General features: G+C 37.1%; 5 protein-coding genes and 1 pseudogene across 5 annotated transcripts in view; 3 read left to right on the forward strand and 3 right to left on the reverse strand.

The window, feature by feature from the left end:
- Window positions 7-1,690, forward strand: LOC104739413 (beta-1,6-galactosyltransferase GALT29A-like). The gene has a single exon (XM_010459759.2). It carries the CDS (start codon window positions 257-259, stop codon window positions 1,445-1,447), a length of 1,191 nt encoding a protein of 396 aa, XP_010458061.1. The 5' UTR covers window positions 7-256; the 3' UTR covers window positions 1,448-1,690.
- Window positions 1,873-5,109, reverse strand: LOC104739414 (zinc finger protein WIP3). Its single transcript, XM_010459761.1, has 2 exons — window positions 4,454-5,109; window positions 1,873-2,991 (listed from the first exon to the last, which is right to left on the reverse strand). The coding sequence occupies exons 1-2, from the start codon at window positions 5,042-5,044 to the stop codon at window positions 2,566-2,568; spliced, it is 1,017 nt and encodes a 338-aa protein (XP_010458063.1). The 5' UTR covers window positions 5,045-5,109; the 3' UTR covers window positions 1,873-2,565.
- On the forward strand, window positions 6,836-10,135 carry LOC104739415 (annotated as a pseudogene).
- On the forward strand, window positions 11,669-15,829 carry LOC104739417. Its single transcript, XM_010459764.2, has 7 exons — window positions 11,669-11,928; window positions 12,056-12,358; window positions 12,596-14,474; window positions 14,586-14,763; window positions 14,864-15,075; window positions 15,170-15,434; window positions 15,523-15,829. Exons 4-7 carry the CDS (start codon window positions 14,605-14,607, stop codon window positions 15,802-15,804), a joined length of 918 nt encoding a protein of 305 aa, XP_010458066.1. The 5' UTR covers window positions 11,669-11,928; window positions 12,056-12,358; window positions 12,596-14,474; window positions 14,586-14,604; the 3' UTR covers window positions 15,805-15,829.
- On the reverse strand, window positions 15,858-17,150 carry LOC104739418 (U-box domain-containing protein 4-like). The gene has a single exon (XM_010459765.2). The coding sequence runs from the start codon at window positions 16,924-16,926 to the stop codon at window positions 15,958-15,960; it is 969 nt and encodes a 322-aa protein (XP_010458067.1). The 5' UTR covers window positions 16,927-17,150; the 3' UTR covers window positions 15,858-15,957.
- The window catches only part of LOC104739419 (transcription factor TGA2.2-like), a 14,060-nt gene continuing 8,930 nt past the window's right edge, over window positions 17,490-22,619 (reverse strand). The window contains exons 5-13 of the mRNA XM_010459766.2: window positions 22,213-22,446; window positions 21,348-21,386; window positions 21,130-21,189; window positions 20,711-20,788; window positions 20,495-20,543; window positions 20,112-20,383; window positions 18,885-19,106; window positions 17,807-17,949; window positions 17,490-17,708 (exon numbers count right to left, since the gene is read on the reverse strand). Coding sequence (XP_010458068.1) covers window positions 17,621-17,708; window positions 17,807-17,949; window positions 18,885-19,106; window positions 20,112-20,383; window positions 20,495-20,543; window positions 20,711-20,788; window positions 21,130-21,189; window positions 21,348-21,386; window positions 22,213-22,446 — 1,185 coding nt within the window. The 3' untranslated portion in view covers window positions 17,490-17,620. The remainder of the gene's footprint in view (window positions 17,709-17,806; window positions 17,950-18,884; window positions 19,107-20,111; window positions 20,384-20,494; window positions 20,544-20,710; window positions 20,789-21,129; window positions 21,190-21,347; window positions 21,387-22,212; window positions 22,447-22,619) is intronic.

The raw sequence follows: 22,619 nt of genomic DNA on the forward strand, positions 1-22,619 counted from the left end.
AATTTAATCAACAATGTCAATGTCGTCTCTTTGACTTCAGTTTCACTCTACCCTCTTCACCTTTCTCTTCTTTCTTTCACGTTCTCTTGTGATGGACTCACCATACTCAGGTTTCCTTCTATAAGCTTCCCTCAAGTTTCTGATCATATATTTCTAATAAAGTCTCGTCCTTTAAAAATCAATTGATCCGACTTCAAGATCCGACCCGCGCCGAAACTTCCCGACGTTTGTTACTTTTTATCTCTCCGGGGAGCCGATGAAACGATCCGTTAGGCCTCTCTTTAGTGCTCTCCTCTTCGCCTTCTTCGCCGCCACACTCATCTGCAGAGTCGCGATTCGCCGAAGCAGCTTCTCCTTCGCCTCCGCGATCGCCGAGCTCGGCACCTCCGGACTCATGACGACTGAAGAGATTGTATTCAACGAGACATTGCTCGAATTCGCCGCCATTGATCCCGGCGAGCTCAAGTTCAAACAAGAGGTCGATCTGATCTCGGATTACGACAACACTCGTAGAACCCACCGCCGCCATTTCAGCTCCATGTCAAGACCGAGCGAACAACAACAACAACATCGCCATGGGAGCAGCAGAGACATTGCTTCTAAATTTCCGGTAACGCTTCGTTCCCCTCAGGTTTATCGTTACTGGTCAGAGTTCAAGAGAAATTTACAACTTTGGTCTCGTAGGAGAAGAGCTTATGAACCTAACGTCATGTTAGATTTGATCAGATTAGTCAAGGTTCCGATTGATTCCCACAACGGTGTAGGAAGATACTCATCTTGTGCAGTGGTTGGTAACAGCGGAACATTGCTGATTAGCCAATACGGTGATCTCATTGATAAGCATGAGATTGTGATTCGGTTGAACAATGCCAAAACAGAGAGGTTTGAGAAAAAGGTCGGATCGAAAACGAACATATCTTTCATAAATAGTAACATTTTGCATCAGTGTGGGAGAAGGCAGAGCTGTTACTGTCATCCCTATGGCGAAACAGTTCCCATTGTGATGTACATTTGCCAACCCATTCACGTTTTGGATTATACTGTTTGCAAACCATCGCATCGAGCTCCTCTGATTATCACGGATCCGAGTTTCGATGTCTTGTGTGCTAGAATCGTCAAGTATTACTCGGTCAACAAGTTCTTGGAAGAGAAGAAAGCCGAAGGGTTTGTGGATTGGAGTAAAAACCATGAAGGCTCGTTGTTTCACTACTCGTCAGGTATGCAAGCTGTGATGCTTGCGGTTGGAGTTTGTGAGAAAGTTAGTGTTTTTGGGTTTGGTAAGTTGAATTCAACCAAGCACCATTACCATACTAATCAGAAAGCAGAGCTAAAGCTTCATGACTATGAAGCAGAGTATAGATTGTATCGTGACCTGGAAAACAATCCCAGGGCTATCCCGTTCTTGCCTAAGGAATTCAAGATCCCTTTGGTACAAGTTTACCATTGAAAATAGATATATACCATCAAAGAGTTTTGTCAGAGAGTTGTGTTATTGTTTCAAGCGAAGAAGCTTGTTGGCAAGAGTTTTGCACTGTCGTTTTGTCCCAAGTCCCAAAGATTTTGTTTGAGCTTGGGCGGTGGAGACTAACACTTTCCCAAAATGGTAAGGAGTGAGTGCTTTTTACAATTTTTTTAGATTTGTGGTGTCACACACATAATGAAATGTATGGTAAATTTCGACGATATACAAATGGAATCTATACAAGTCAAAATCGTTCAGAGGACGTGTCAAGTCTTACGAACTTCAGATATAACATTTTTTTCTTGTTGTAACGTGAAATTTATTAGTTCAACAACCACAAAAACACAATATCATGAATCTTTGTAAACAACAAATCGAGAGCACATGATATGTAATGAAAAGAGATACAATAGAGGAAGGAAGAGTCTTTAATAAGTGAGGATTACATCGTACAATAATGAAGTGAAGCACACCAATTTTCTCTTCTAATACAAATTACGTTGTGAGAAACAGAAAATTCACGTGCTTCACAAAATTTTAAGCGATAGATAGGGGTTCACCCTTATTAAATAAGGAAAACCCTAATTAAGACCCAGATCATACTTAATTGCTACTAATCACTAAGATAACTAGGGGTTTACACGAGCCACAATATGCTCCCCAACAAATACAACCCTCGTAAAAAGAGAAGTTTTTGTTAGTGAGCATAATAAACCTCCTTTCTTAATGTTACTACCAAACCAAGAACCCTAATGATATCACATGCATTGTACGTAACACACCAATACTCAAACCCATGTCTCAAACATTAAAAAAAGGAAGAAATTGTTAGACAAACACCGGGCTTTATGTGGACTTATCGTAACCATATCCAATAAAAAGATCTAAATTTTAAAATGTTGCTTCATTTTATTTGGTAAATTTCTATATTTTTTTTTTTCTATATCGAGTCTAACAAAGAATTTCTCCCTTTCCAAGATAGAAATTCTTTGGTAGACTTGAGATGTTTTTGTGGAGGATAGTTTTGAAGCAACATTAGAAAATTCAGATCTTACCGGTCACTCGATGATTCCACAGTCTCTCCGGTGTATCTAACATCACTCTCACTCTGTGGTGACACATTCTGTATCCTCCTCGAAACCATCAAAAGAAAGAGACGGGTGAGGAGCATGTCCACTGCCGAAGGACCTGATGTGGTCCTTGAGAGACCTCTTGTGCTTGAAATCTGACCCACATGTACAATACCAAAGCTTTCCGCAGTTTTTCTCGTGTGTCCTCCAGTCGCCTTTCACAGCCAAGGCCTTGCCACATTTTCCGCAAGAGAAGGGCTTGGAGCCATGCTTACGTTTGTAATGTGTCTGAAGTGTACGAAAATCTTTCAAGGGCTTAGACCGTGGATGGTTGATGTTGTTCTTGCATCCCTCTGCACAACAATAGCATGGCAGCCGCAAGATAGCCGCAGGTTGGGTTGTGCCCTTCAACGAGTCAGCCCCTTTTCTGAACTCAGATCCATGTCCCCACATATGCATCTGTACATGTTTGCGTATGTAATTTCGTTAGAACATAAGAATTCTACTTGTGTATAATTCTATCGAAATTTTTATAATTCTAATGAATATCATCGTATTAATATTATATATATGTGACACTAATCGACATTTATAATCTGTACGTATGTAAGACATAAATTTGCTAAGGACTCAAATGCATGCTCAGGAGTGCATTTTCAATTTCATATAGGATGAGACTTAACCGGACATAAAAGAACTTGAGAAACTTTTGTCGTCCACTTCCACTTCTAGTGTATGCTAATCACAAATTTAATAATTAAGAAACTCTGTATGTGTAAGAAAAATGTGTGTTTTCTACTTAGAAAGGTATTGATTTAATGATTTTAATTTCGAATTAAAGTTAGGACCAAAGTAAATTTATACTACTAGTATATATGGTAAAGGAGAGAATCCTAAGTAGAATAGAAACAAGTGATACTTGATTTAGAAGGCTTTTTACCCAGATCTTCATTAGGTCAAGTAATCGATTGCATATATTCAGTAAAAGTAGTATGATCATTGCCTTTTTTATTTTCTCCCCTTTTTTGGTTTCTTGCTGAATTATACTTTACCAAATCCCACTCCGTGATTATTCTTTTTTGCTTTTTGGCTTTTCAACCAAAAGGCAAGGCAAACAATGGAAAAAGTCAAAATATTTTTTGAAGGTTTCTCAACTAATCCAGACGTTACATACCCAATATAATCCTTCTCTCAATTGATTATATCTAATACTACACGAATCACACACCAACCGCGATTAATTATCGTTATAATTAAGTCATCAATGTAATTAAATTCCTTCCAGTATTCTGTATGTATCGTGTACCTATATATATCTTCGAGAATATGTATGATTATAGTACAACATAACTCATACAAAAGGAAGTGTATGGTCCATATATATAAGGAATTATTGTAGGTGGATAATGTATGCACATGATCATACAATTATATAAACTTATTACTATAACCGTTTGCTTTAACATATACACTCAAAAAGTGCAATACATAACGGATTACATTTATCATACACTTTTTTTTTGTGTGTGTGAAATATATGGTGTTTAAAAACAAAACTAAGACTTTTTAAAAACAAAAGTTAATTTTGTTCGCTGCGATAATTAATAAGGGTAAATTCCTTTTTGAATTGAAAAAAATCAAAAATGTATAAATTTATCAACTTTTTTTTTCTTTGCTTATTTAGGAAAATAACAGTAAATTAGTGAATTACATACCCTATATATGAATATATATTAGAATGGACAAAGGCAAAGGTAAAGTTGACAGTGATAATAATGTTTTTTTGTTTTCTCTTGGTATTATGACATCTATATAGTGATGATGGTTAACACACACATAATGCAAGATTTGTAGATGAACGTAGATATCTAAAACAAATCATATATGGTAATTAAGGATGATAGAGAGAATTAAGACGTACCTGCATGTTATTGTACCTATTGAACGTTTTGCTGCAAATAGAGCAAGCAAAATTCATTGGACCGACATGAATCTGAGCAGGACTTGGTATCCAAAACCTCTTCCCACAGACTTCCATATCAGAATCAATCACCTCCTCATCATACTTCATCTTTCTCCTCTTTTTCATCAGCACCACGCCATCGTCTATTATCTCTCTCTTGATGGGTTTCTTCTGATGGTCAGAAGTTGTGTCAGAGTCATCCCCCGGCGAGTTACCACGGTGATAATTAGGAAACCCGATTTGGAGAGTAACCACATCATCCTTAGTCTCTTCTTTAATATCTTCCAAGGCTTGACGACTCTTATTTTCCATGAGCTTGTTTAGAAGAGGCAAGCATTGAATAGAGGTGTTGAGCGGTTCTCGTGGTTGGTATAAGCATAGAGATCGTTCCAACATGTTCATCTTACTCTGGTGGTGATTTGATCTTGATATAGCATCTCTTGTCTTCATACGATATAAGACAGAAGGAGAAGATGGAGGTTTAAGCCATTCAATGAAGCTTGGGGATTCGAAACTTAAACCATTCTCATAAGGATTCATCAAACTCATCTCTCTCTCTCACTCTTTCTCTCTCCCTCTCTCTCTCTCTCTCTCTCTCTCTCCCTCTCTCTCTCCCTCTCTCTCTCTCTCTCTCTCTCTCTCTCTCTCTCTCTCTCTCTCTCTCTCTCTCTCTCTCTCTCTCTCTCTCTCTCTCTCTCTCTCTCTCTCTCTCTCTCTCTCTCTCTCTCTCTCTCTCTCTCTCTCTCTCTCTCTCTCTCTCTCTCTCTCTCTCTCTCTCTCTCTCTCTCTCTCTCTCTCTCTCTCTCTCTCTCTCTCTCTCTCTCTCTCTCTCTCTCTCTCTCTCCCTCTCTCTCTCCCCTCGATAAAAGGGTAAGATTAGTAGTAGTAGGAAAAGATTATAGATCAACCTACCTGGTGTGTGTATCGTAGCCGTTCGTCAAAATAGGTTCTTTCCTATATTTTTCTCCAATACAAAATCTTCGTCGTCAGTAAAGTTTTTGTTTTTTTCTTCCTACCGCAACACGTATTATTATATGTAGATATGTCGACGTTCGCACGTGTCTACGCGTTTACATGAAGGGGAAAAAATTTGTAATCTTCTTCATATAAATGTGGTGTGGGTCTTACTCCATATAGTGAAAAGCAAACGCACAATTGCACAAGGCTTTTCAATGAAAGAGAATCCTAAGACTCGTAGTCTTTTAGTTTTTTCTTCTTTACCCTCATTTCCTTTTCCCATTTACTAAAACTTTCTAACATCATCTTATTCTTATACCAACAAATACGATATCCTTTCATCATTTTATAGTCATAATTGTCTATTAAGTGCATATAGACCGGCGAAGACAAAATTCATCATTACATCAAAACAACAATTTCAACATCATTTTAGCCGTCTTTTTAGGGACAAATGATAAAAAAAGCTAACTGATACAAAATCACGCGTTCACTTTTATTGACGTTTTTGATGTTCCAAGTAGCAGTTATTACACGAACTTGATGATATACACAATACACCTTTCCCATACGTAAGATTTTTCTAGCTCGGACTCGAATCCACAATTTACGTTTTCTTTAAAATATTAGCTAGTATATGCTAAAAGGTGTGAAACTACGTACTTTGATTGATTGTATTTCATTCCTAATTCAATTTTGATATGGTTTGCACCACTAGTTAATCCATGCAATCATATATACTACTAGTTTGCAGAACTGTTCTTTTCCTAAAACTAATTTCAATTGATAATATGTATGAGTTTTCGATTCAAGGTTTTAATTAAATTAATATAGACTTAGTTTTTAGTAGTTTGAAGATTTGGAAGAGATAGAGATAGTGGAGTTTGACCTATAAGCACAAGAAATTTTTCTTCGAAAAGATACAAAGGTTAACCGTGGTTTAGTCAATACCTGAAGGAATAAAATACTCCAATAGAAAAGTAGTTATATGATTAAACAAACGGGAGTACAGTAGTCATTAAGTCGAAACTACAAGTTTATTCAATGTATGTGTCGTCAATGTTGTGGTGGAGCCTTAACGAATACTAACCTCGCAAAAAAGTACGAGTGGTATTATAGCTAACGGTTGAACCAATATGGTCTACTTGCCATGCGGTTCAAATACGATCAAATATTTTCTCTGGTCATGTTTTGTGAACCAATTTAATTAAATTGCACTGTTTAATTTTATTGACCAATACCGGTTAAGTTATCAGAAGCTAAATTAAAAACCGGTACATTTCATCTTAAACCCTCCGAATGAATTAGAGTCACTCTCCACGTTTGAATAGACGAGAGAGCTTAAACCCTTCTTCTGTTCTTCTTCTCCGATACTTTTTTTTGTCGTTTTTTCCGGGGCCGACCAATGCAAGGGACTCGCGACGGCTCGTGGTCTTTACGCGCCTCCGCGAACGGTGGATATGTTCCTCAAGCGACTCGTGCGTTTTCCAATTTCAGTATCCATCAGCCCATTAGATACAATTTCCAGACACAGCAGCAAAATCTCAACTTCCCTCGTCCGCAGTTTGGCGCCGGCGGTAATGTTGAAGTCATTCGAATTGAGAATGCAGTCAACAAGACGCGTAAATTGCTAATTTCTGCTGGAGAGAACGTTTCTTCGACTAGGGTTTGGCAATTGGTTCAATCACAACTTCAAGCTGATTCTTTAGGGATGCAAATGCAAGATGTTCCTTCGCTTCGCCAACTTATGTCCCTTGAAGGCAAGGTATAGCTTGAAACTGTATTCCTTAGAACAAAACGTAGCCTATCTGTTGCAAAGTTGATTCCTTTTTATACAAAACCCCTTTTGAATCTTTAGCAATTATGTGCTTTCTTGATGTCTTGTAGATTATTGCATTTATTCACTGCTTCGTTAAAGCTAGAAGAATTGTGACCCTGTATGACTTGGAAGTGGCAATATGTCGAAACGAGGGAGTTGGTTGCTTTGATGACCTGGGATTGGGACCTTTGCTGCAGCATCCACTTGTCTTGTTCTATTTTCCATCCATCTCTGGTTCTATTGGCCTAGTGAGGATCACTAGTGAGGAGATAATTTCATTTCTCGATAGCTATCTGAACACTTATGATATGGACGATGTTAAGCTCGATGAATTCTTGAATTTTGTTGCTGTGAGAAAATCAGTTACAAGCAAAGAAAAGCTCGGTGTTCGTATTCAGAACTTGCGGTATGGTATCGTAATTTTGGGTTATTTAAAACTGCTTATGAGTTAGTTTGATGATACTAAGCTGGTTAGATAGCTTTTTTTTCAAAAGTCCAGCAATTTCTTTGATCAGTTTGATAGTTTTTATCTATGCCTGAAGTTTGTTGATCTCTATTGTATGTAGAAATTGATGTTAGATTACAAGTATTGGGTTGGTGGTTGGATTATGTTCTTAATTGATTCGTAGTATAAACTGCATTAGCTTATTGCATTTGATTAATACATTTTTTATAGGATGTATGTATCTTTCATTCAAGACGCAAAGAGACAAGAAGGCGAAACATTGAAGATCTTGCTGACTGAACTGCGTCAGAAGTATCGCATCCTCTCACCAAAGAAACAACAGCAAGATAAGGATTATTGTGGCAAGCATACAAGATTTAATTCATTGAGCTCGGAGAACGATGATAATGCTGATTATGAGGTCGAAAATGTTAATAGTTCTGACGGTTTCAGTAGTTGTCCATATCCATCTGTTGCAGAAGAGATTAAGCAACTTGGGAGCTCCAGTAAGAAAAGAAAGGCTGAGAGTCGTATTCGTGAAAAATCTGGTTTTCACAAACTGCTTAGAAGAGACCCCTCTAAATTAGCAGATGATTCTGATGCTAAGCAGGTTTTCAGTATTAATGAGGCTGATTTCACACAATCTGAAGGAGCTCTGAGATTGTTCGTTTCAACTTGGAAGGACAAATGTAAAGAGTTAAGCATGTCAATGGTAAGTCCATGTTGAGTATATCGTGATTGGATGACTGTTTATGTCCTACATTAGATTTTTGCTTGAATCTGACAGTGAATCATCTTAAGTAAGGTGTGGTGAGGCTGTAGGTTTTATTCTCTAATACTCTCTTATTTTTGTAGTTTGTCGAGAAAGTATTGTCTTCTTACAACTTGGGTGGATCCGAAGTACAAGCTCACATTAAAAGGGCTAAAGTGATGTCATCATTTCCATTTGTTGGATTACTACATGTCGCTGTGAGTTAGTGGTCATATTTACTACATGTCTGTTAAGTGAGCACATATTTCAAATTGAAGGATGCGGGAAAGTTTCACCTTTTGCTCCACTTTACATCCAAATTCCTTTTTTTACTCCACTTTTCCAGTTTGCTTACCTTTGGTTTACCTTTTCTACGCTTTTTTGCCCCTTTGTTATATTTTCCAAGTAGCACAGGCTCACTATTTTTTGTGACGCATGCTTTTCAAAATTTGAGAAAATTTCCGAATATGGAAGCTAGACCATTTTCACTCATACTTTTACTACTTTGGTTTTAAGCCTTTTCTCTTATCGTTTTCTGATCCTTCTTATGCCCCCTGCTCTTGTGCTGAGACTTAGCACCGAGTTGCAAAGTCTTGGAGTTGAGTTAGCAAATGTAAAAACTTCCCTAGTTCAGCTTTGCTCTCTGATTCTGCATGTTGCACGTCACGATATCACTGAGGCAGGCTGAAAAAGGATAAAGGTTGCGCCCGTTATCAGCTCCAGACCCCAATTCGTCTCCCTGTTTTTTTTTGAATTAATTAATAGAAACAGTCCAAAATCACAGGTTGCAGATTCTGTCCTTGCAAACACCTGTAGGGAATGTCTTAAACTGAATGGTTGCGTCTTCAATTATCCTTGTTTTAGTGAAAATTTTGTTTCAGCGTTTCAGGGATATTTATCTTTGATCATTTAATTTCCTTTTGCTGAAGGATAAAGTTGCAGATGTGCCGTAATAGAGTAGTAACTTAATTTCTCTCCCCTTGTAATCAGAAGGAGCTTGTAACAGAGGCTCTTGAGGAACAGATACCGTCTGAGATCACAGATACAAACTTGGTTGCTGGATATGATGACTGCGCAGGGACTTCAAGAGCTAATAAGCCGAACCAATCATGTCCTATGTCCATGAAGAGTGGCTCAACGTCAGGAAATCTCGTTCATGAATGGAACAATTTCGTCTCAAGAGATCGTCAGGTTCACACCGGCACACCTTGGGCTGCACAAGCGCAACAGACTGGTAGGAAAGGTGAAGAAATTGCTTACAGATACTTCGCTGCAAAATACGGGAAGAAGGCTCTGGTTAGATGGGTTAACGAGCAGAGCGAAACCGGGTACCTTACGATCTAGTCATCGAAAACAGAGGCGGTAAGAAAGAGTACGTAGAGGTGAAAGCAACTGTATCAACAGGAAAAGACTATTTTAACTTGACGGTGAAGGAGTGGCAATTTGCAAATGAGAAAGGAGATAGTTACTTTATTGCTCATGTTTTGTTAGGCAACAGTAATGCCATCCTTACACAGCATAGGAATCTTGTCAAGGTATGCCAAGAAGGTCATCTCCGGTTATTGATTCTCATGCCCAACCAGCGAAACAAGGTCAACGTCTCATTTTAAACCCATTTCAGTTTCTTTTGTTCAAGTATTTTACAGTGATATCATATATTGATTTTGTTATTTAAAACCCAAACTTTAGTTTAGTTATCCGATATTTGGATGGTGATATGAAAATGACCTTCTCCAGATATAAAAAACCGGTCAAGGATTGTGATAAGGAATATTCGAAAATCTCAAAAAGAACAGGTTGTGAAGAGGGGGTGGACCCAGCATAAACTATTAGGGGGTGCAATTCATAATAGAAAGGAGTCGAACCCTTTACCTCATGAGTTTTTTGCGCAAGTCTAAAGCCACTAGGCCACTTAAAAATTTCGTTAAATTTTAAAGCTTTACTTATTTCAATAGTTATTAGTGGCACATGCCACTACAATCCATAACGTAGGTCCCAGAGGAATATTTTACTCGATTTTATATTGCCTTCAAATCAAATCCAGTACACAAAAAAACTTGTTTTTTTCAAGTGGAAAAAATCATGAATTTTGTTTTTGGTGAACTAAATCTCTAATTTTTATCGACTTTCCAAAATAAATCACAAACTTTTGTTAATTTTATCAAATAAGGCATGACATAACAACATTTGTTAATAGTTATTAAACATTAGAATTGACTTTCTAAACAAAATCACAATTTTTTCTTACTATTTAAAAGAAATTATTAATGGATAATGAAACCGTCGAAGTTGTTGCCTTGGATAATTCAAATTCATGTTTGATTCGACAAAATCAACCAAAGTTTGTGATTTTTTAAAAAAGTCAACAAAAGCTTATGATTTATTTGGTAAGTCAATAAAAAATAGATATTTAATCCATCACATTTATAAAGGTAATACTCTGCTTCTGGTGTGTTAAAATTGTGTGTCACGTAGAGCACTTTGATGTGCTTAGAATTTTCATCAAACCTCAAAAAGTAATAGGTAAGCCTGGACACAAGTCTACCGAAACTGGATGGGACCATTAGTAGAAGTTTATGTCGTCCACTTGTCAAAGCACAAGAGCCTTCTGTCATAACTCCTCAGGTCGTAGCGTAGAGAAGACAAATACAAAGTTGACTGTTGGAGTGCTTCTCCTCGCGAGAAAACATCACAAGTAGTGAAAATATGAACCTGTCCTTTTTTGAAATCAGATTAACAAGTGGTGGATTCTTCAGAAACGAAAATAACCAAGGGACGACGGAACCTTTGCCTTAGACGATAAGCTTACCAAAGCTGTCTTCTCTAATATTAGAAGCAACAATTTTTTACACCAATAGAAATCGGGTGAGTGACTTCGCCGGACACCTTAACAAAATGTGCATGCATAACCAAGTCTAGGTTAAGAGTGGTCAAATTTGTAAACTAGTGATATGAGGGAAGAAAACCTTAGCTCTCCAATGGATTTTTATATAGACGTTGGAGCCATGAGTGAGTAAATTTAACAAAACCTTTTTATATTCTCATGTTTCCCTAATTTTTTTTTCTCATGTTTTCCTTTTTCTCATAATTTTCTTTTTTCTCATAAAAAACAAAAGAAAAACACAGATAACAAAAATAAATATTGTTAGCCCAATCAATTACTTTAATGAGAAAGGCCCATCTTGGCCCAACTGAAGAGAAAACAAAAATTGACTCTTTTGTCGTAACCTGACTTCTCTTCTCCTCGCTCCTCGACGACCACCGCAACACGATTTCCCGGCCAACTCCAGATGATGTCCGGTGGTCACCGACTCTCTCTCTCTCTGTGTTTCTCTTCCTCGACAGTGCAACCTGAACCTTCCTCTCTGACTCGTTCTGTTAATGACGCTGTTGTCAGAAACTCGAGCTGGAACCGCGACGGCTCGTGGTCGCTTCGCCAACTTATGTCCCTTGAAGGCAAGGTAAAGCTTGAAACTGTTTTCATTAGAACAATACGTAGCCTATCTATTGAAAAGTTGATTCCTTTTATTATTTATGTAAACCCCTTTTGAATCTTTAGCAATTACGTGCTCTCTTGATGTCCTGTAGATCTGTGCACTCATTCACTGCGCTTCGTTTGGGGCTAGAAGAATTGTGACCCTGCATGAGTTGCAAAGTGGCAATATTTCGAAACGAGGTCGTTGGTTGTTTTGATGATCTCGGAATTGGGACCTTTGCTGCAGGCTGCAGCATCCACGCTCTATTTTCCATCCATCTCTGCTTCTACTGGCCTAGTGAGGACATACTCGATAGCTATCTCAACACTTATATCATATGGACAATGTTAAAAGCTCGATCAGAAAATCAGTTACAAGCAAGTAAAACATTGGTGTTCGTATTCAGAGCTTTTTGGTACGATATTGTTTTCTGGGTCATCGAAACTTGCTTATGAGTTAGTTAGTGTGCTGATGTTAGGCTGGTTAGGTAGCTTTGTTTTCAAAAATCCAGCTATTTCTTTGATCAGTTTGATATTTTTTATCTACGCCTTGAATTTGTTGATTTTTATTGTTATGTAGAAATTAAAGTTTGGTTGATGGCTGGATTATATTCTCAGTCAGCTGATTGTGTTTGATTTAAAACCTTTTATAGGATGTATGTATCTTTCATTCAAGACGCCAAGAGTCAAGAAGGCGAAACACTGAAGATCTTGCTGACTGAACTGCATCAGAAGTATCGCATCCTTTCACCAAAGAAACAACAGCAAGATAAGGATTATTGTGGCAAGCATACAAGATTTACTTCATTGAGCTCGGAGGACAATCATAGTGTCAAATTTTCAAATTAGGCCTCTGTTAAGTGAGCACATTATTTCAAATTGAAGGATGCTGGAAAGTTTCACCTTTTGCTATCCTGATTTACATCCAAATTCAATTTTTTACTCCACTTTTCCAGTTTGCTTACCTTTGGTTTACCTTTGCTACGCTTTTTTGCCCCCTTTGTTATATTTTCCAAGTAGCACAGGCTCACTATTTTTTGTGACACATTCTTTTCAAATTTTGAGAAAATTTCCGAATATGGAAGCTAGACCATTTTCACTCATACTTTTACAACTTCGGTTTTAAGCGTTTTCTCTTATGTTTTCTGATCCTTCTTATGCTCCCTGCTCTTGTGCTGAGACTTAGCACCGAGTTGCAAAGTCTTGGAGTTGAGTTAGCAAATGTAAAAACTTCCCTAGTTCAGCTCTGCTCTTTGATTCTGCATGTGCACATCACGATGTCACTGAGGCAGGCTGAAAAAGGATAAAGGTTGCGCCCGTTATCAGCTCAGTCCCCATTTCATCTCCCTGTTTTTGTCTTGAAGTAATTAATAGAAACCTTCCAAAATCTCAGGTTGCAGTTTCTGTCCTTGCAAACACCTGTAGGGAATGTCTGAAACTGAAACCTGGTTGCGTTTATGAAAAAGTTCCCTACTATTTCATTTTACACCTGAGTTTGACATGAATTTGTATCATTTTCGTACACCTGGTTTGGAGTCTTGTGCAAAAAGATTTTAGCTCTGTGTACATACAGCTGCATTATCTTTCTTCAAATATCCATTGTTTTAGTGAATAATCTGTTTCAGCGTTTCAGGGAATATTTATCTCGTTTTTCTTGTCTTGAACTCTGATAATTTTATTTCCTTTTGCTGAAGGATAAAGTTGCAGATGTGCCGTACTAGAGTAGTAACTTTGTTTCTCTACTCTTGTAATCAGAAGGAGCTTCTAACAGAGGCTCTTGAGGAACAGATACCGACTGAAATCACAGATACAAACTTGGTTGCTGGATATGATGACTGCGCACGGACAAGTTCAAGAGCTGATAAGCCGAGCGCATCACGTCCTATGTCCATCAACAAGAGTGGCTCAACGTCAGGAAATCTCGTTCATGAATGGAACAATTCCGTCTCAACGGACTTTAGCGCAAGAGATCGACAGGTTCACACCAGCGAAACAGGGGAACGTTTCATTTTAAACCCATTTCAGTTTCCTTTGATTTTGTTATTAATACCTTCTTACAGTGATATGAAAATGACCTTTACCAAATTAAAATACCGGTTATTTGACATGGCATCCAAGATTTTGGGGATAGAACCTTCAAGGATTGGGATAAGGAATATTCGAAAATCTCAAAAAGAACAGTTTGTCAAAAATGCTGTTTCTAAGTAATACTAATAATCATGGGAAGTTTCTTTATTGGTTAACTTGTGGGAGAAACAAGATTGAGATTGGTGAAACTGGCAGTGGCGTCTCAGGTTTTACAAACATGGAAATAAAGACGGCTAAAGGATAAAATTCTAAAGAATGGTTTACCCAAAGCATCAGAAAAGGAATATTTTGCTCAATTCTTTATTCCCTTCAAATCCAATACACCTAAGGAACTTGCTTTTTTGTTTTTTCAAGTAGCCATCTTTTTTATCAATCATCATCATCATCTGGTGCACAGAAAGATTGAAGCGTTTGATACAGTTCTGTGTTCCTTCTAGATTTTTGGTATCTCCTGAAACTTGGTTTTTTTTCCAGTTTCAATACCCAAATTCATTCTGTGTGGTCCATAATATATCGCATCAGTCATTAATGGCTAAAATCTGTGTCTTTTTGTAGTGGTACTGTATCAGGGTTGATGGGGGATTCTTCTGCAAGTTCAAACAGGGTTAAGCTTCGGGATGGGAGATATTTAGCTTATAGAGAAACAGGAGTTCCAAAGCAAGCGGCCAAATACAAAATCATTCTTGTTCATGGCTTTGGAAGCTCCAAAGAAATGAACTTCTCAGCCTCAAATGTACAAAAAAAAAAAGCTCTTTGGATCTTGTTTGGATGTTTCCAAGCCTCTGTTTATAATCATTGTGATTCTTAAATCTCACCTGGATTTAGTTTTTCAGGAGCTAATAGAAGAGCTTGGGGTGTATTTTCTATTCTACGACCGTTCTGGATACGGAGAATCAGATTCAAACACGAAACGCTCATTGGAAAGTGAAGTTGATGACATAGCAGAACTTGCAGATCAGTTGGAGTTAGGACCTAAGTTTTACCTAATTGGAATCTCCATGGGATCTTACCCTACTTGGGGTTGCCTAAAACACATTCCTCACAGGCAATTTAACCATTCTTGATACCCAAACTTGAGGATAAGGCTAAACAGAATATGAACAGTTAAGTAACCGTTGAGTATTGTGTCTTCTCTGCAGGCTATCTGGCGTGGCTTTTGTTGCTCCGGTGGTAAATTATCGGTGGCCCTCGCTTCCTAAGAAGCTAATCAAGAAAGATTACAGGAGAGGTATTATCAAATGGGGTTTGAGGATATCGAAATATGCACCAGGACTGTTACATTGGTGGGTTATTCAAAAGCTCTTCCCATCAACTAGTTCAGTTCTTGAAAGCAATCCGGTCTACTTCAACAGCCATGACATGGAGGTCCTTAAGCGAACTACTGGTTTCCCCATGCTTACTAAGGTCACTACCTAACTTAACTCCATCCAACTTGAATTGCAAATTTGAAGTTGTTTGATCATTTTGGTACACAACTTAAAACATTATACAGGATTCGCTACGGGAAAGAAATGTTTTCGACACACTAAGAGACGATTTCATAGCTTGTTTCGGGCAATGGGACTTCGAACCTGCAGATCTAAACATTAGTAAAGAGAGCTGCATTCACATCTGGCATGGGAAGGAAGACAAAGTTGTTCCATTCCAACTTCAAAGATGCATCTTGCAGAAGCAACCATTGATCAACTACCACGAAATCCCACAAGGCGGACATCTAGTCGTGCACTACGATGGCGTTTGCGATTCAATTCTACGCTCACTATTGGATTCTTGAACTCACACAAGTCACAACACCATTAGATGAAAACATGTACAGCAAAAAAAAAGAAACTGATTTGTAACGGGTCATGTGTTTGATTGATTGATATATGTTCAAAGTGTACAATGAATGGTAATTAGTAGTAACACAAACAAGACTGTGTGCAAATCAGATGCTTAAGCTATTTGGATTAACTTCATTGATCAGATAGTCAAAACGTGAATCGCCGCCATTAACGAGCTTCAAAAGATCAATCGCCTTCTTCCTTCCTTTCACACTACCGTTCTCAGCTACGTACACGATCCCTTCCATGGCTCCTTCATCAGCACCAGACGCAACCGCCGACGCAACTTCCGACCTCGCTTCATCCCCTCCGCATCTCGCCAGATTCAGAAGCGCACCGACGGCGTTCTCCTTGATCCGTAGGGTCGAGCCAGTGCAAGGATCCAACAGATCCGCGAGCACGTTGGCTCCCGAAACTCTCCTCATACCGTCTTCACTCTCTTCGCATCCAGCGACTTGCGCCATAACCGCCGTCGCATCTTCCACGATCCCGCACCGCGAGTCCTTGACGATCAGCGAGAAGAGAGCCGGGATCGCGCCGAGGGAGATCATCGTCGATCGGTTCATCGGGTAGAGAGCGATGGCGAAGAGTGCCTTGAGCGCGTCTTTGATCGACCGGGGATGCGAACTCGGATACCTGATGATGTGGACGAGGGAGAAGATGATATCGCGCTTAGATCCGATGATAGGACGGTAAGATTCCTCGGCGATCAGAAGGCTGTAAATCGTGGCGGCGGAGGACTGAACCGCGGCGGGGGAAGTGGTTGTGTCGTGGTGACGAAGCGCGTGAGAAAGCGCGTCGAGCAAACCGCGTGAGGACATGAGGGGTTCGCGAGAGGTGATGGAGATGTTGAGGAGAGTCGCGGCGGCGTTTTCTTGGGAAGAGTGAGACGAAGAGTAGAGAGTCTCGGCGAGGTAAGGGATGGCTCCAGCGTCGGCGATGATGAGACGGCTGTCAGGATCTTGTTTAGAGATGAGTCTAAGCTCAGCTAAAGCGGCGGCTCTGATTTGTTCGGAGACAGAGCTGAGCTTGGCTACGATTGATGACATCGTTCTACGCTTTGCTGTTTCCATTGACACAAAAAGATCTGATCTGATGAAACCTTCTTCAAAAAAAAACCTAATTAATGATCTCTCTCTATTGGATAATGAAGTTGGACTTTTCTGAACAGAACCACTTGTACTAATATTTTTGCTCCGTGTTAAAAGAGTTTGAAACAGTAAACAAAGAGAATGAAAAGAGTGGGAATTAAAAGGTCCGACTTTTTTTGCTTTGTCAACATGAAGGTACAACTTTTGTTTTTTTTCTTCCGATTAGAGAATTTAGAATGCACCCATGTATTTCATGTGTTACTTTTACTCTACGTTTCTAATTTCTATAATCGGATTCGATGTGAAATTGAAAACAACAGAAATATCTGGAATAAATAAAAACTTACATGATAGATAGAGAGAAGAGATAAGTCACAGAAAGCAGCGTCTGGCCCATGTAAGGCCCGTTAATCATACATATGGGTCGTATCGTAATCAAGTGCTTCTTTTGTCGTTCCGAATGCATCATTTAATCGCACATAAATCGGTTCCATTTACGTGGTACGTACGTACGTACGTTAATTTTATATAGTAGCGGAAAACTATAATTAAAAAGGGCGAAACGATTACGAAGATCCTATATTTTCTAGTACAACTTATAACGAAATAAGTGAAATTTAAGACAGACAATGAAATTGGGCCATTTTTTAGTTATTAAAAAGTTACATTTTTCATTTTAGAAATTGGAGAAGTGGTTCCGCGATGACTGAACTATCTGCAGATCCGTCGTTGTTTGGCAAGATGTTTCATCACTCATCAGTGTCCTATATTCACATTAATGATTTCCAATATCAGATTAATATTGCAGCATTAATTATATATTAATGAAATGTAAAATATGCGTTATGAATGTGCATCTTACTCTCGTGGCCGAGACAACCAAAGAGAGCTAAGAGCTCTGAGCCTTCCATAATACTCTCCGATGACTAGAAAACACCTAGCGGCTTGTCGGACTGTCAAGATCCGTCGCAGCTGGTGAACGGTCTGCTGCCTCAAGTTATCAGCCTTCAGTTATATTAAGAATAGACAATTCAAAAAAAATCAATAAGTAATCACAGTTAATTAATCTTTACATTTTAAACTGACCACTATTTCATCTGATAACAATATTAAAATATGATAATGATAATTGCATACCTACTACCATGGTGGGGATAATGGGTATTACAAAAGTCAATAACTTGTAATTGTGATATAATTAAAAAAAAAATTGATCCGAATGTTTGAAAACAAGTAAATATTATATGTATATTATTGAGTTCGTCAAAACAAAACTTTGAAAGAGATGGATAATGCTTTAAACATATTCTCTTTGTATTTTCAGCTATTTATAATATAAAAAACAAGTTGGTGAAAGAAATTTGGCTCTTGGACTAATTAAAAATAAGACTAAAAACAACATATATTATTATATGACAGGAGAAAAAAAGTAGCTGAAAAGACATGGCCAATTGAGCATATAGTCCAGAAACAGACAATATATACGTGAAAGCAACATTTTATCAAATTATTTATTTTTTCTTATTAGACAAATTCAGCCAGCACATACGACGTTTGTTCATATATGTACGCTGAATATATGCACGTATTTCCGCATTTTAAAACATCTGTATGTCTTATAGTATATACATGCTCGGATGCTCCCAAAATGTTATATTCACACCTAACATATTTCCAAGAGAAACACATCAAAATTCTCCATTCTTCTATATATGTATATATGATATTATCTATAATTATATAGTTAGGTCACTTTTTTTTATATTCCACACGGTTATTTCTCTCTCGTTTTGCGTTAAAAACACTACTATAATATGTTGTGTTCTATAAACATCATTACGTAATAATGTAGAATGTAAGTTTAATGCGAATGAAAAATCATATATAGAAGTAGATGAAAGCAAATAAGGTAAAAAAAAAGATAGGTGAGAAAATGGAACCTGGCGGATAAAGCCTTCGAGATTAGAGATCTTGCCGAGAGCAACGGCCATTTGTTGCATTCCGTCCATGACTGGAGATGCGGCAAGAGTATCGATGAGAGATTGCTGAAGTTGTTCGAGACCCTGCGAGAGAGCTTCCTCTGCTTGTTGCGACGAGTGTTGTAGGCTATATATTCCCATCAGTTGTTGCTCCGTCAATAAGTCCATTTGTGACACCAAAATCTAATTAATTAGAAAAGATCCCCCATTAATTTTCTCTTTTTATTTTGCGTTACATTTTGCAACCATTTTCTAATCTATATATACATTTTTCAAGTACATTTAGCAAATAAATCCTGATCTTGTCACCTATTTACAAGACTGTCATTGTATTAAATTTTTTGATTTATTAATTTACAATTTATTAAATTATGATAAAGTTTCTGATTTTTGTAAACAATTATTCCCCCATAATCCTAACTTTCCAAAAAAATCGGAACCACTACTATTTGCATTAAATACTAATTTGATAATTAATTAAATAAATATAACTTTTCTTAAACTTGAAAAAAAATCTTCTTAATCAAAGTAATAATATTTTTGCGGGTTAAAGTCATTAAATCTGTTGCGGGTCAGACCTCACATGGCGGGTTAAAACAAAACTAGAAGAATTAAATTAGTAAAATGCTCACATATCCTAATCCTGTAAACTCAAGCGGGACATATGTGTGCAGACTATATACTCCTATGGGTTTTGTAGGATACTTTTTTGCGGGTTAAAGTCATTAAATCTGTTCCAGAACCGACATGACATTACGGGTTTGAACTAACGCTAAAATATTAATTTATTTCATATATTATAGATTTTTAACTGATAAAATAATTAACCATCCTATGAAACCCGTGAAAGTATATACATATCCGCAACTGTTTCAGTACATACATTTATTAATATTTTAATGGTATAAATCTTTTAACTTATAAAATATTTAAAGAAAAACATAACTAATATTAATGATAATTATTTCAAAAATAAATGTACATATATTTACTAAAATATTTAAATGTTTTAGAAACAGAATAAAAACAAAAATAGTCTCGCGGTGTATTGCGGTTCAAACATAGTATAATTATATAAAATAACTTTTTAATGTATTAATTCACATGCAAACGTAAAACCTAGAACTTAAGTACTTGGAGTAATCGAGACATAAGAAATATGCCAAACAAGAGAAGAAGAAATCGAACCTTGATTAGGTCAGATGGACGGAAACCAGCCATCCAAATAAAACATCGTTCGGCTGGGGACATCCATGTTCCGATGATGAGGTGGAACACATCAGCTTTAGCAGCCACGGCTTTTAATCGGAATATCTCATCAAAGTGGGCAATGTAACCGTCTACGATCAACCTTAGATCGTTGTCCGATAAATGAGCCTGAAGACCGGTTCGAATTTCCGACATATGCCGGTTATCATCCTCTAGCCACCTCCCATATTCCATGTCAAACATCGCAGCTCCTATACGTACGTTCATTTTAAAAACATAAAAGTTGTTAATAGTAAATTAATCATTGTTGTTGTATTTTAATAAAATAGTGCTATACAAATTGGTGTTTTAGGTTTCAGTACCGGAAGTGATGTTAGGTCCTAATGGTCCACAACCACCCATGAACAGCCCCTACCATCGACATAAACAAATATATTAAATTCCACAAAGATACATTTTTGATAGCCAAATTAAGTATCTCAACAATTCACAGGTTGTGACAAAGTAAAAATATAGTATTATTTTACAACAAAAAGGAAGGATTATATTCTAAGAAAATAAATAATTTAAAAATCAACCTGAGAACGAGCACGCTGAAGTTCTTGCTCCAACTGGGAAAGCTTTATCCTACTTGATTCTAGCTGTTGCACATACGCCTACTCATGCCATAAGTACACGTTTGTTAATATATACTATATCAATATATCAAACATATAGAATTATTCTAAAAATTTGATTTTTCGTAATGATGGGTGCATGGAAACTACACGTTCATAAATGAATTATTATAGAAGGCTGGTAAATGGTAGATATAGAAGTAAATGCATAGATATAGCAGCGATTCCCCAAAAAAACCAATGCCTATGTTACAGTAATAGCAATAGCATTTTTGATGTGTTTATTAAAGAAAAAGAAAAAGCATTGTTTATATGCAACCCAATATTATTCGACAAAAATAGTAATGAATATGTCATGTATATGGTATTGATATGGTTACCTTTTTCCTAAGACGACTTTTGCGAGCAGCTTCTCTATTTTGGGCCAAACGTCTCAGTGTCTAAATCAATCCAGTTTTAAACAAGAAGTTAACGAATTATACTATTACGACTACATATAATTTGAGGTTACGAAAAGGTATTTATGTATACATACATATGTCTCCTCGGGGGAGTCAAATAAATGTATAGAAAATAATGATGATGAACGTTAAAGTACCTTAGCATCAAGTTGTTTGCCTGAAGTTGTAGCCTTTCTCTGCAATGTCAGAGAACAAAGATGAAAATAGAAATTGAATTCAGTGAAAAAGAAAGAAAGAAAACAGAAATTAAATTAATTGTATAAGTGTAGTCCAGTCATGTGATTAATATTCATATATAGAGACAAGAAGGAAAACATCATGTATTAAATGTTTAAATCTAAGCGATATGAATTCATGTAAGAAATTTATGAAACATTTATGCATCTATACCCAGCAGATATATCATGACATTAATGGATGTGAAAAATTAAAGCATTGGTTAATTAACATGCAACAAAAATAAATATTTGGAAGAAAAAAAAGTAAACATAAAATAGAAAAGAGAGTAAAAAAGGAAATTAAAATACTCCATATATTCTATTTATTAAAATAGTATATAACACTGAGGAAGATTCTTCTGCTTTATTTCGTTTTATATGGGGATTTAATTTTATTTGGATTTAAAATTTGTCTTTTATTTTATTTGGAATTAAAATTTGTCTGTGTTTTCAAATTTATCATACGATTTGAGAGGTCAAAATTCTGAATTTTCTCTGATCCGTTTCCTTTTTGGGATCTGTGTATGTATTTTGTTTTATTGGAAGATTTGTTAGGACATAGACCTATATGAAAAAGCATGTGCATGCATATCTACCATGTGACAAGGAGAGAGAGAGAGAGAGAGAGAGAGAGAGAGAGAGAGAGAGAGAGAGAGAGAGAGAGAGAGGCCTAATGATATACTCCTCCTACATACCATGTACATGCACCAAAGCATGCATGTCTCATGATGACCCCAACTACATGCAAATTGAAATTTTAAAATATGATGATGATTATGAGTACCTTATCTTCCGAAGGTTTAGGAGGAGCTAAAGTAGTTCGAGAAGTAGAGGGAAGTCCAGATGTTGAACTTGAGTTCGCCATGTTGTTGTTATTATTGTGATGATGATGCTGAAGCATGAGATGATGGTTCTGTTTGCTACTCATGGGAGACTCAGGCTGTTGACTTTCAGCTTTGCCGGAGAAATTCGCAGATCCTGAATCGCTGCTTTCTCCTCCTGACTTTGAACTCTCCTGCTGCAATACATATTCAACATAATCATACTCAACGTATAACTAAATAAAAAGTCAGAAAAGGAATAATTATAATGTAACTAAGGAGGAATTGACCTTAGCGTATAATTTTTGACAAATGGGTGTATTATTAGTTTTATCTACTAGCTAATAATATAAAGTCAGGAGAAAGGAAT

Source organism: Camelina sativa, chromosome 14 (genome assembly GCF_000633955.1).
Source record: "Camelina sativa cultivar DH55 chromosome 14, Cs, whole genome shotgun sequence".
Classification (NCBI taxonomy): domain Eukaryota; kingdom Viridiplantae; phylum Streptophyta; class Magnoliopsida; order Brassicales; family Brassicaceae; genus Camelina; species Camelina sativa.